The 13,314-nt window shown below is 32.7% G+C and overlaps 1 protein-coding gene across 1 annotated transcript in view; it reads right to left on the minus strand.

Moving 5' to 3' along the window:
• Positions 1–8,085: 8,085 nt before the first annotated feature.
• HDAC9 (histone deacetylase 9) overlaps positions 8,086–13,314 on the minus strand; it is a 664,661-nt gene continuing 659,432 nt past the window's right edge. The window contains exon 27 of the mRNA XM_033088745.1: positions 8,086–9,388. Within this exon, the coding sequence (XP_032944636.1) occupies positions 9,349–9,388 (40 nt within the window). The 3' untranslated portion in view covers positions 8,086–9,348. The remainder of the gene's footprint in view (positions 9,389–13,314) is intronic.

The following is a 13,314-nucleotide window of genomic DNA, read 5'->3' on the forward strand; positions in this document are numbered from 1 at the left end:
GCCATGAGAAGATAATGATATTTAACCAAATGTCACAAGTTAGTTCACTGTAGAAATGGGACTGGAAACCAAAAAAAGTCTGTATTTCCAATTCTACATTATGTTCTCTGGGAATACATTAACCAAACTCGAATCTTCTTAGAGTAAACACAATTTATATACTTGGCTGCTTTTAAAACTGTCTCTTAAAGCTCTGAACACCTCACTTGGCTCAACCTCAACAGAGAGGACAATGATTTTAAAACACAGATTGTAGTATGGGGCTCCATATTCTTTTTCATTCACTTTCCATTGAGCTTAAAAGGAGTAGTGACAAGAACAGACTATTTTATAGCATCTACCAATCCTTTTACATTCACTAATTGCAAAGCAGTGTTTTTGGCTATGTGGGATTGCTAGGTTGAATCTAATAGTCTCGTGGAAGAGATGGACATATATGTAACTATAAAAAAAATTAGAATACATTTAGTTAAATATAGCATGAATTTTAAACTTGGGAAATTAAAACTTCAAAATGGCAGAATAGTTTTAATGGCACGGAGACCCCCTATCAATACATTCTGTCTGATGAGGATGTTATGGTTTATCAGGGTATAAAGTCTGATGAAAGAACTGACCATACTGTTTATCCAGATCAGTGCTTTGAAAGTAAAAAAGGTTTGGAAATTATGTTTCATTAAAGGGAAAATGAAATAAAGCAGAAGTGGTTGTCGAAGAACTTGATTATCTGGGATTTGATGTACAGGAAGTTATAATTAACTGATTTAAAAAAAATGACAGAAATGTAAATGACAGCAATTTAGAAAGCAATTTCTAAGGGGATTTTTAGGATCTCTAGAAATTTTATCTGCTATCTTTATAATGCTCAACATTATACTTTTAATTGAATGCTGACATTAAGGAGGGTAAGGTATTAGGGATGAAATGAATAACAAACACCCTAAGTCATATCTACTCTCTTGATAGATCTTTGCACAAATCTTCCTGTGAATATAATTATATGTAACTTAGACAACAAATATTTCTTGAATGTATTCTATGTCTGTCTCTGTTATAATTCTATGGAGAAAGAAGACACACTTTTTTAAACCTAAATCTATTCTGTGGTAATATTTCTTTTGCAGCTATAATAGTTAAGAGGGAGCTTTAATAAAATTTTCATTTCTTTTATATAGTTATATTGCCAAATTTCTTGCTTAGCTTCATGCTATTATGAGAACAATACTGAATACATGTGGCTTGTAGTAGGCATTCAGTGAGTGTTGATTATATTGAATAAAATAGTTTGGATAGCAGTAAAGAAGATTTCTTCCCCCCCTGGCATTTAAGCTTCAATTTCCTCTCCTATTAAATCACTCCCCTCACAGGGGTGTTTTGATATTTAAATGTGAGTAAAGGGTACGTGTTTAATAACTTAATATTCGTTTATTTTCAGAATAAAACAAATAAAATAAAACAAACGGTTGGCAAAGGAGAAAAATAGTGCACTAAAAATATACATTTTGAAAAGAAACAACCTCATTTAACAGATATAAAGTCTTCACATCCAATTAAGAATAAATCTTCATAAATCTATAACTTGTTATGAAAAAAACTTTTATTACATCCATTTACTTTATCACATCTTAAGTTTTTAAGTCTTATTCTTTTGGAAAAAATATTTTGGATGCAAAAGCAAAACATATATATATGACTACATAAGATTTTAAAGGTGCTACATAAGCTTTCAGTAAAAGTTAATGGTGCCTTTTCTAGATGCAGTAAGAACTTTAAAGTTGACTTGATCTAAGGTCAATGCAATCCTTCTTTTATTTTATTTATTATACCTCAAGTTTTTTAAAGATTAAAAAAGGAATTTATTCACCCCTTTCCTTGAATCTTGTTTCTCTATTCTTAAGACATTTGAAAGACCAGCTATCAGTTTTCTGAAGTACTTATTAGGATATGTGGGGAATGATCCATTTATGGTAAACTGGGAAAAACATAAGAATTGATATTGATATTAAAAAACTAAAGCGTAATTACAATATTTAGAAGTACTTTGAATTAAATAACTCCAAAAGTGTTAAATAGTGAAAAAAAAATTTCTTAGATTTCTATTTTTAACTGCAAACTACTTTTTAAAAACAACAGTAACATACCCATTCTTATTTTTTACTTATACTCCACTCTTTCAATTGCTCTCTTTTCACCACAGAAACTTAAAAGAAACAAAGAACCATGAAGTAACATTTGCCATTTGACAAATCTGATTAAACCAAGGGTGTTTACTATTGAAACCGACTCCACCCACCCACTCCATCTCAAGTTTACTTTCTGTTAGACAAAATATTACTATCTTTTCCCAGAAGAAACACAAACCATTGTCCATTGGAAACAGTTATGTTTTAGAATGTTAAACATTGCAGGGGTTATAAAATATAAAAATAAGTATTGGTCTTGGAATAGGTTTCAAGAGTTGTGGAATATGTATTCCAAAGACATCTTAGGGTTTTTGGCTATGTTAAAGAAAGATGTTGAAACGGGAAAAAAAAGAAGTTTTGTAACTTGTACTTACTGTACAAACCTAGCCACAATGACCAGACCCATTTAAAATGATAATTTATTAAAATTATAAGATTAGCAGAGATTGAGCATACAGTCTATACTGAAGGTTAGTCAGTTTTATAACTCAATGCCTTTAGTATACCATCTTTGACATATCATGTATGCCATTTGGAAAGAGGACAGACTTAAGAGCTAGATAGACACAGAGAAGGATTTAATTCTATTTCTTACTACCTGTAACAATGGGTAAGTAAATGAGTTCCTTTTCCATGCTCTCATCTGTAAATGGAGTAATAATATATGATGTAGGGTTCATGTGATGAATAACCTAATTCTGGTACAGTGCTCAGTATTGTAAGGAGCACGCGGTTGGTGTTTAATCAGTGTTAGCTATTATTATTCTTTTTCCTGACCAGCAAATTGCATTCAAATAGCAACTTCATTTTAATTTACTACTTTTTCTTCTTTTGTGAATTCTCTCATCATTATAAAGGGGATTTACCTGCAAGTGACCCTTTAATATTTCGAAAGTGGAACAGTATAAATCACAGTAATTTATTATTAGTAATATTTTATTTATTCAACAAGTATTTGTCAAATATCTACTATTCAGAGTCTAATGGTAGGCATGAAGGAAGTACAAAAATCAGAACACTTTTATTTCAAATAGCTTTTATTCGCACTAGGACTAGAGGAAAATCTAATTCAGTAGAAAACACAAGACAAAACATAAGACATCCCCTTTGAAGGAGAGTCATGATATTAACAACATCAACAATAATTGGCAACACACCATTGAATTTTCCATTCAATATTTTCAAATACAAAAAAGGAATCAGAAAGAAGGTGAACACTGCATGAGTATGTTCAACAATGGTATTGTTATTGGGTATTAATCCTTTATTAGACAATTATTTCTCACATCTGGGAAAACATCACTGGCAGCAGAATTTTCAGAAGAGAAGTTTGGCAACATGTATGTTTCTCAGCAGCACTGGATGACAGATTTTGGTGAATGCTAGCCAAAAAATTAAGGGCAAAACCACTGGTGCACAGAGGACAACAAACTGATCTTATTACAGAAACAAATATCAGACCACGATAGGAAAGATATTTAAATTTTACGCTAAGCCAGAAACTCCAGATTATTGGCATACACATCAACAAGCCTGGTCAAGAGTGTTTAATCACAAGAGTAATAAATATTGGATTTGTGCCTGCCCTGCCCACCTTATTTAAAAATATCAGGATATTGCTTTCAAATGACAGAAACTGCCTAGGCTGTGATCTACTAAATTGTACTCATTTTTACCAGCATGGTTGTTATGCCCTTGCAACCACTGAAAGGGTTGCAACCATTTCCTGTAATGCAGCTGCTGTGGGCATAGACAGTGACATTGCTTACCCAGAGTTTGAGAATCTTACAATTTAGAAAGAGCATATGGAGATTTTTCTCTAAAAATAATGTTTGCATACCCAAGGAATTGCCATTCCTCCTCAGATGTTAGAATTCTTAATTCCTAAATTTTTTCATCACTCCATTTCTACTCAATTTTAAGTTAATAAAAGCAATAGCTAGAAATTGCTGCAAAATTTCTATCAATTGTCATAAAATGCCAACCTCAAGAAAAGGCACCATGACGAAGCCTGAAGGACATGACCACAATGTCCCACAAAACATTTCACCCTCCTTATTTTATTTGATGTTGCAACATTGGCCTCTAATGTGCCTAAGGCCCAAACAGAAAAATAAAAGGACTGCAATTTTCTTTGAATAGTCTGGAAATATCATGCTTCCAAATGATATTTATTTGAAATTTCTCTTGTGCCATTTTTTCCTTCAGTTTGGAGTTTATGCCTGTAGGTTTGACTCAAAAGACATAATCCAAAGGGCTGGTAAAGTATGTGTACAATCTTCTCTATGTGATAACTAGCACAACACAATTAGGTAGCAGCAAGAATGATGAAAAACTATGTTTGAGACAAAAAGAAAAATTCTTTGTTAATAAAACAAAGTTCCGGGTCCAAAATTGTAAACCAGAACATAATAACTTGATTTATCAAGATAAGAATAGTAAAAAAAGTCAGTTTTTCTTAAAAAAAAGAAGAGCTAGAAAGGAAGATAAAAAGTATCTACTAAAGTGTTTCTATAAAATGACATGAAGTATACCTAGTAGTGTCTCAGAAAATAAGTTGCCAAGATTGTTTCTCCTTAGGAAATACAGAGATTTACGAAATTATTCTGATAGATTAGATATTTGGTATTGGCAGTTTGGTACTGGCAGTTGGTCAGGGGAAGGAAAGAAGGGTGGAAAGGAGATTATTGGTTAGCATGATCGGCACTGTAAGGTCAATTCACCATATATTTGCTAAATGTTTCAGGTTGTGAATTAAGATAGTTTAAGAAATTGTTACAGCCCTGTTCCTCTATCATTGAGATCAAGTCCAAACAGCACCAGATCAATAGTCTAAGGTTCAGTCATCTGACCCATCTATTTCCAGCATATTAATAACTGACAAAGTTGTTGCATAAACCATAATATAAAACTAGCCAGGCATATCATAGAAAAAATGGACTGCAGTTGATTTGGAGAAACCAAGCTCTAGAATCCTGTGTGAGTATACCATGTTCATCAACAAAAATTATACTCTGGCCCCTTGACAATTATGCTGTGCTCCATGAAACATTTGATGGAGGAGAAGAAAGCTGTTAGGAGGCAAGGGTATGGTTTTCAATGTAAATATAACCAGAAAAAGAAGCTCCACAAAGGCACTTCCATATTTTAGTAATGGTGTTGATGAAAGTGACGTAATAATACTCATAATACCTCATTCAAAAGGCAGTCAATAATACAAAATACTGCTGGAGCCCCAAATATAATTGTGTCCTTTGGGAACATAAGATATATTTGATGATGAACATGAACACGTTCATGGTCAGTTTTGAAGACAACAATAAAATGCCTTCACTTCTTAGCACAGATCATCTGGTTTTCATTTCTTTTGGAGGTGAAAATGCGCTCTTTATGGAATAGTTCAACAGGTATGTTTTTCCTACTTTTTTTCTTCTTATTTTCTCAGCAAGTCAAGTGATTTCATTTCTGAAGCAGGAAAAGAATGTTAAGATAGATGCTGCAGAAATGACAATGTCAAACTCTGACAGGGTGATTATTTCAAGCTTAGAATGAATCACTTTTAAGACAGAAACCTTTGGCTTGTTTGCTTAGTGGCTATTAGACATTTAATAGTTTCATTGAGACAAATTGAGAGTAAAGTTTCAAAAGATAAATAGTAAGAAATATTTAAATAAATTGTCCTAAATATAAATGCTGGGATAGAAAATAAGTAGAAAAGTGCTGATTGAAGAGAAATTGTCTCCCAGGAGACTCTCCACATGGTCATTCTATTTTACTTCCATATGGAGTCTGTAAAGAAACCCAGTAAATCTACAAAGCTTTATGAATGACCTTCAGAAATAGAACAGTGCTGAATTGTTAGGAGAGACCAGCCCCATAGTTTCTGAAATCATTGTGTGAGATGTCCTGCTTTCAAATCCACCATGTTGTTAGAGAGAGGTGTGTGAGTTTTGCAAAGGGTTATAGTCAAAACTGAAGGTAAGATTTCAGTTCCTAAGACTGGTAGTGGAAATGTGATTGTTAGCAGTTTTTCATCTCTCTGTTTTCTTCTCTAAAAGCTGACTTCTATCTCCACTACTGATGTTGTAAATTTGTTAAAATATTTAAAAATATTTTATCTCATAATGTTCTTTACATTTACTAAGCAATGATTAAACACCCTCTATTACCATTTAAGGTCACTTTTACTTATTATCTAATAAAACTTTTTCAATTTAATATACAACCCCAGATTGTACTATATAATTGAGAAAATTAATTTTCTTACATTTTCGTTTTGTACCTATTATCAAATCTTATTAAATTGAACTCCTAGCATTGTTTACTAGTTGATTTCTCAAAACCATTATATTTATTCATCATGTCTGAGTTATTATGAGATTGTGAGAAAGCCTATGTGATTATCCTTCAACATATGGATCAGAAAGACATATTATTGAAAAAGCTTAGGAAATAATTCTTCTAATAGCCCCTTAGTGGGAATTGTTGTGAGAAATAAAAATTAAATGTGTAAGTCAAGAAAATTATACCAAGTGAAACCACCCTTTCAATAAGTGCTGGGTATTTGAAAAGAAGTGTTGATATTCTCCAAAAGCCTCCATTCTGTCCCTGAGGGCTATACAATAGGTTGTAAAGGTATAATCAAAAAGCACTGGCATTCTGTTCTTACAACTACATTCAGCTGTGATTAATCCTCCCCATAGTTTATCTGCCTCTTCATGTATCCTAAGGACTCTAACCAAAACCAATTGGTACAGTATCACATGGAAGGATGTGTTATTACTCATTAATGTGTCATGTTTGAAATCAGAATACCATGGAGGCATCCTAGTGATTTGGCTTTATCAGACTGATGCCTGTGCATAAGTATGTGGCAAAATTATTGTAGGAAACATCAGTAAATTAATATGTGTGCAGTATACTGTTTCATTTGCTTATTCAACATCTAAAAATATCTGGGAGGACTGAGCATAATAATAGAGATTTGTAATTATAAAGTTGCTTTTAAATAATTACAATTATATTTCCAAACAAAATGATATAACTTTCCTGTTTAAAAAAGGGAGTCTTTTTTATTTTATTTTTTAAGCCTTTGGCTCCATTATTTGGTTTTCTGTAAATAAATCTTAGGAATTACAGTAAAATAGCAAGAGCTACCAAATATGACTGACATGAAGTTTTCTGAAAATATCATGATTTTTTTTACAAAAAAATTCATTACTATTGTGAATTGAGATTGACCTTACCCTTGTGCAATGAAAGTAATTTTTTACCTTATACTGAGTTACATTCCATTTCAGATTTCCTATTTCAAAGGGCATCTCAAATTTCTAACATGTTAAACCAAGTATTGAGCCATTTTTGTATATGTAATAAAAGTCTTTAAAATTAAAATGGTAATCCTAAAAAAACTAAATGCATGAAAAATATGGTCTGACTGTATAACAAAAGAGAGTTATATAATTCTACTTGAGTGAAATCTTTCATCTTTGATTTACAGGTTAGAGTCCTCTTTAACTAAAACCATATTGTTCCATATCTTTCATATCATGGCCTTCCCTAAAACCTTGTTTTAATTAAGGTTTCTTTCAGATTTCTGAATAAAAGCATGACAATCTTCACTTATGGCTTTAATATATCCTTTGAGTTAGGAAAATATATAAAAAGAAACATCAACTCTTTTGAAAGCATTGTCAGATATTAAATACTGTGAGGTATTCTACATCAATGTCTTTATGTGTTCGAGTTGTACCTTGAAATAGAATTTTGGAAGGTAAGGGGATAACCTACTTATATTTACTAAGTTGCTTTTAATCTCAGAAATAAATAAATGTCCATTACTTTTAGCCTTTGACACTAAGGCAACATGGGTAAAGGTTAAATTTGGGGGTTTTTTTTGGTGTTTTTTTTTTTACATGAAGGCACAACTTTTCAAGGTTAACTCAACTCAAGGTGATATCAAATAGGCAATGCCTTCATTAACACATTTCAAAGATCTAGAAAATTCAGTAACATTGCTTAAGCCACATTCACCTCAGTGGTTCCACAGCTAAAAGAACACATTAGACCAAGCAACTGTGTTAACCTGGAAAGTAAAAAAAAATAATAAAGTAAATACTCAAAGGTCCTGAGTAATTGGGGAGATAATGGGTAATCTTTAGCTTTCCTATAGGAAGGAAGGATGAAACGTAAGAAGAAAGGAAATGATGGAGGGCAGAAAAAGAAAAGTGAGAGAGTACGTTCTTGATAGATTTGGAACAAATTAAGACCATCTTTGAAAAGTTTTCAAAGACACTGGAAATCCTCCATGGAACATATGGTCAGAGCTACTGTCATCAGAACAAGGGATGTGTGAGGGAGGAGAGAGACCTCATCCTCAAATACAACTGCAAACCTCCAGTGTGTGAGAATACAGAGGGATGTTAGGGAAATAGGGTAAGTTTTCTAAAAAAAAAAGTGACATAAAACATTGCACCAGTATCTACAGTGTGTGAGGTTCCTTTGGCATTTGGACTTTGAGATACCGTGGTTTATTCCACTGAAAAAGCCTCAACCTAGTTCCTCCATCTTGAACTCTTAACTAGCAAGAGTTGAACCATGTGTTAAAACAAAGGCCAAAAAAACAAACAAAACAGAACAAAACAAATCCCTGCGAGCTGTCGGGAATTGCTATCCGTTCATAGCTGAAAGCAAATTCTGTAAACAATTTAAGACTGTTTGACAAAAAATTACCCAATAAAAAACTGATCAGAATGTCAGGAATGAGTCTTTCTTAGGTTTTGCCCAAAATATCGCTGGCTGTCGTCAGAGCATTTGTAATTAACAGTATCTAATGCTGTATTGGATGTTTCTAGTTCATACTGTGGGCCTGGGAGTGGGTCACTAAGTATATTAAAAGCACGCTGGAAGTAGTTTCTTCCAATCGTGGTTTACTGTAACTTTAGAATCACAGCGGTTAGGTTTAAGGAATCTTTAATGCCCTTTCAAGTCCATCCAAAGAACAAGTGAAGCTGCTGTTCAGAATTTTGTGCCCAGTGTTTATATTCCATCGAATCTGTGCCACCCAGGCAGCAGACAAGACATGTCTGAGGGTGCTGGGGTGGGGGTGGGGGTATACACAATGATGTCACACACAGGAAATATGGGGGGAGGGGGACTTGGCACTTCACAAGGCTGGCTCCTCTTCCATAGGCTCACCAGCAGTTCTGTAAAAATAAACAGGCAATCAGAATACGGAATAAGAGTACACAATGACATTGTAGATTTTCATGCATAATCAAAGCTGATTTTTCAGCTCTCTCTGATGTTTATTTGTATTATTCAGTTATCCATAAATAGAGTTTCTTTCCTAGGAAGTATAAACAAATGTCAAGTGGAAAAACATTTTAGATCCAAGCAATCATTGGAAATGTTCCTGTTTATATTAAAACATGTCAGAATTTTTATAACTCTAGATTCCAAAATGTACATGTTTTGTGTCTAGCGCAGTCCAATAATTTATTGCAAAAATTAACTACGATATTTTATTTTAGGAGCAATTGCAGTGATTTCCTATGGAATCAGTTTGCTAACTAGAGCAAAGGACCCAGTTAGCTTCTGGAGGAAACTCACCAGGGCTCTGGTTTTTGCTTCTGTTCTTTCATAACTGGATTGGCTGCCTGCCGGAGGCATTTCAAATCAAATTCTGAATTTGATTAGCAAATCGCTGCTAGAGACCCAACATTTTTACAAGAAATGCATTATGGTAGTGTGTAAATAGTTTTTATTCGGCATCATCTGTGGGGGTGTTCTGCTCAGGCAAACCCAAAACTAATTGCTTGAAAATTTATACTTGCGATTTAACCTTAATTTAGTAACACTCTGAGGGTATTTTAAGGCAAACTTTTAGAATGATTTTTTAATTTAGCTAAAAGGACAAATTGTAGCAGGAATCCACATACACAAGGTAGCTGGATCGTCGAGGGAACAGTACTGTAATTTTAGATGCTGGGAGAACTGCATTTCAGTCTGAGCTCTCTGATTTGCTAATGTTGCAAGTGTTAATGTTGTAACTACACTTCTGTGAAGCTGTGGTTTCAGGTTTAAGACCATGAGCAAAAAGATGTTCCTTATAGAACTAGTACAGGTTAAAAATAATAAAGGAGGTAAAATTGACTTGTAAACAACAAAAATAACTATGAGACATCAGTTATTTAATACTTTGGGTCCGTGGCTCCTTCATCTAACATATGCAAAAAAATTGCGTTGAAGAGCATACAGATACAGTTACAACTAGGCTACCATTAAGAAACACCATAAATGGACGGTGGTTTTCTCTGGGTGGTAGAATAATAGGTAGATGGTTTTCATTTTCTTTTTTATATTGTTTATATACTTGCCAGTATTCCATAATGAATTAATTTCATATTAAAAAAATGCTATGTTTCAAACACAACTGTTTATGAAGACAAATGAACTATTTTTCCATGTTATTTCACAGATTTAAAAGGAAAAAAGCCAATATTTATATGTATTTATAAAGTAGCTGCTATTTTAACTTAGCACTTAAAAAATAAATTTAAAATATTGAAATAAAGATTTTTATCCATGGAATAGTAATAAAAAAGATTTTAATGCATCCTCTAAAGAAAGAAAAATTTAGATATTCATTATTCAACAATACCAAAAAGAGAGTTCCAAATGAGTCCATTTGAAACACTAAAAGAAAATCATTTCTTAGGAAGTTACGGTCTGTCCAAGACTATACTGCATAAAGAGGTTGTGAGAAAGTGTTTTACAAGATAAAAGCTATTTAAATGATTAATAGTCTATTAAAATCCTTCCAAACTGAAATTATCAGCATTCCAAGAAGAAAAATTTTAAACTAAAAAAAACATTTAAGTAACTAAACTAGTTTATACATAAACATACAAACTTATTTACATCTGAGAATATAATGTATAGCATTCTCAATCGAGGGACTCTAATGGAGACTGAATTTTCCTATTCCTTTTTCCCCCCAACTTGATTGAGCTATGATTGACATATAACATTGTGGAAGTTTAAGCTGTATAATGTGATAAACTGATACACATATATACTGCAAAGTACCACAATAGCACATCCTTCACCTCACGTAATTACAATTATTTTGTCGTTATGATGAGAACCATGTTGAAACTTCTTTTTTTATGGCTCTATAATATCCCATTGCACGTATATCCTGCATTTTCTTTATCCATTCATCAGGCAATGGACACTTAGGGTTGTTTCCCTGTCTTGACTATTGTGAATAATGCTGCAGTGAACATGAGCGTGCAAATATCTCTTTAAGATAGTGATTTTGTTTCCTTTGGATCAATATCCAGAAGTGGGATTACTGAATCACATGGTAGTTCTACATTTAATTTCTTGAGGACCCTCTATACTGCTTTCCACAGGGCTGTACCAATATTTATGTTACCAGCGACAGCGCACAAGAGTTCCCTTTTCTCCATATCTTCACTAATATTTGTTATCTTTTTTTTTATGACAGCCATTTTAACAGATGTAAAGAGAGATCTCGTTGTAGTTTTGATTTGCATTTCTTGATGATTAGCTATATTGAGCACCTTTTAATGTAGCTATTGGCTATTTGTTTGTCTTCTATAGAAAAATATTCAGTCCTTTGCCCATTTTTAAATTGGATTATTATTATTATATAATTATTATTTGCTATTGAATTGTGTGAGTTCCATATGTATTATGGATATTAGCCCCTTATCAGATATATGGTTTGCAATTATTTTCTATTTCATATGTTACCTTTTCATTTTGTTGATTGAAGTTTTGTTTGATGTAGTCACATTTATTTTTATCGCTTTTTTGTTGTTGTTGTCGTTGTCATATCCAAAAATCATTGCAAAGACCAATGTCAATGAGCTTTTTTCCTATGTTTTCTTCTAAGGGTTTCACAGTTTCAGATCTTACATTTAAGTTGTTAATCCATTTTGGCTTAATTTTTTTGTGACTGGTGTAAGATAGGGGTCCAATTTCATTCTTTTACATGTGAATACACAGTTTTTGCAAAACCATTTATTGAAGAGGTTATTGTTTCCCTGTTGAGTATTCTGGGATCCCTTGTCAAATATTAGTTGACGACATATGTGAAGGTTTATTGCTGGGTTCTCAATTCCATTCCATTGGTATATATGTCTGCTTTTATGCCAGTACCATATTGCTTTGATTACTTTAGCTTCGTAATATAGTTTGAACTCAGGATGTGTGATGCCTCTAGCTATGTTCTTTATCAAGATTGTGTTGGTTATTTAGGATCTTCTGCAGTTGAATATGAATTTTAGGGTTGTTTTTTCTATTTCTACGAAAAATGTAATTAGAATTTTGAAAAGGATTGCATTGAATCTATAGATAACTTTGGGTAATATGGAGGTTTTAATATTAACTCTTCTAATCCATGAACATGAAATACCTTTCCATTTATTTCTGTCTTTAATTTATTTCATCAGAGTCTTTATTGTTTTTGGTGTATAGAACTTATTTTGTATACTGAAACTTTATTGAATTTGTTTATTTTGGTGGCGTCTTTGGCATTTTTTATATCTAAGATCATGTTATCAGCAATGAAACACTCTTATTTCTCATCTTAAAGGAAAAGTTTTCAACATTTTACTGTTGAATATAATGTTAGTTGTGGGTCTGTCATATATGGCCTTTATTATGTTGAGGTACATTCCCTCCATACCCAATTTGCTGAGTTTTTATTATCAAAGATATTGACTTTTGTCAATTGCTTTTTCTGCACTTAGTGAGAGGATCATATGATTTTTATCTTTCATTCTATTAATGTGGTCTATCATATTGTATTGAGTTGCATATTTGAGCCATCCTCACATACAACTTAATCATGGTGTATAATCCTTTTAATGTCCTGTTGAAATTGATTTGCTAGTATTTTTTTTGACGGTTTTTGCATCTATGTTTGTCAGGGATATTGGCCTATAGTTTTCTTGTAGTATCCTTATCTGGCTTTGGTATCAGAGTAATGCTGCCTGCATAAGTTGAGTTGGGAGTGTTTCCTCCTCTTCATTTTTTGGATAAGATTGAGAAGGATCAGTGTTAATTCTTCCTGAAATTTTTGGAATAATTCACCAGT

This window comes from Rhinolophus ferrumequinum, chromosome 20, assembly GCF_004115265.2.
Source record: "Rhinolophus ferrumequinum isolate MPI-CBG mRhiFer1 chromosome 20, mRhiFer1_v1.p, whole genome shotgun sequence".
NCBI lineage: Eukaryota > Metazoa > Chordata > Mammalia > Chiroptera > Rhinolophidae > Rhinolophus > Rhinolophus ferrumequinum.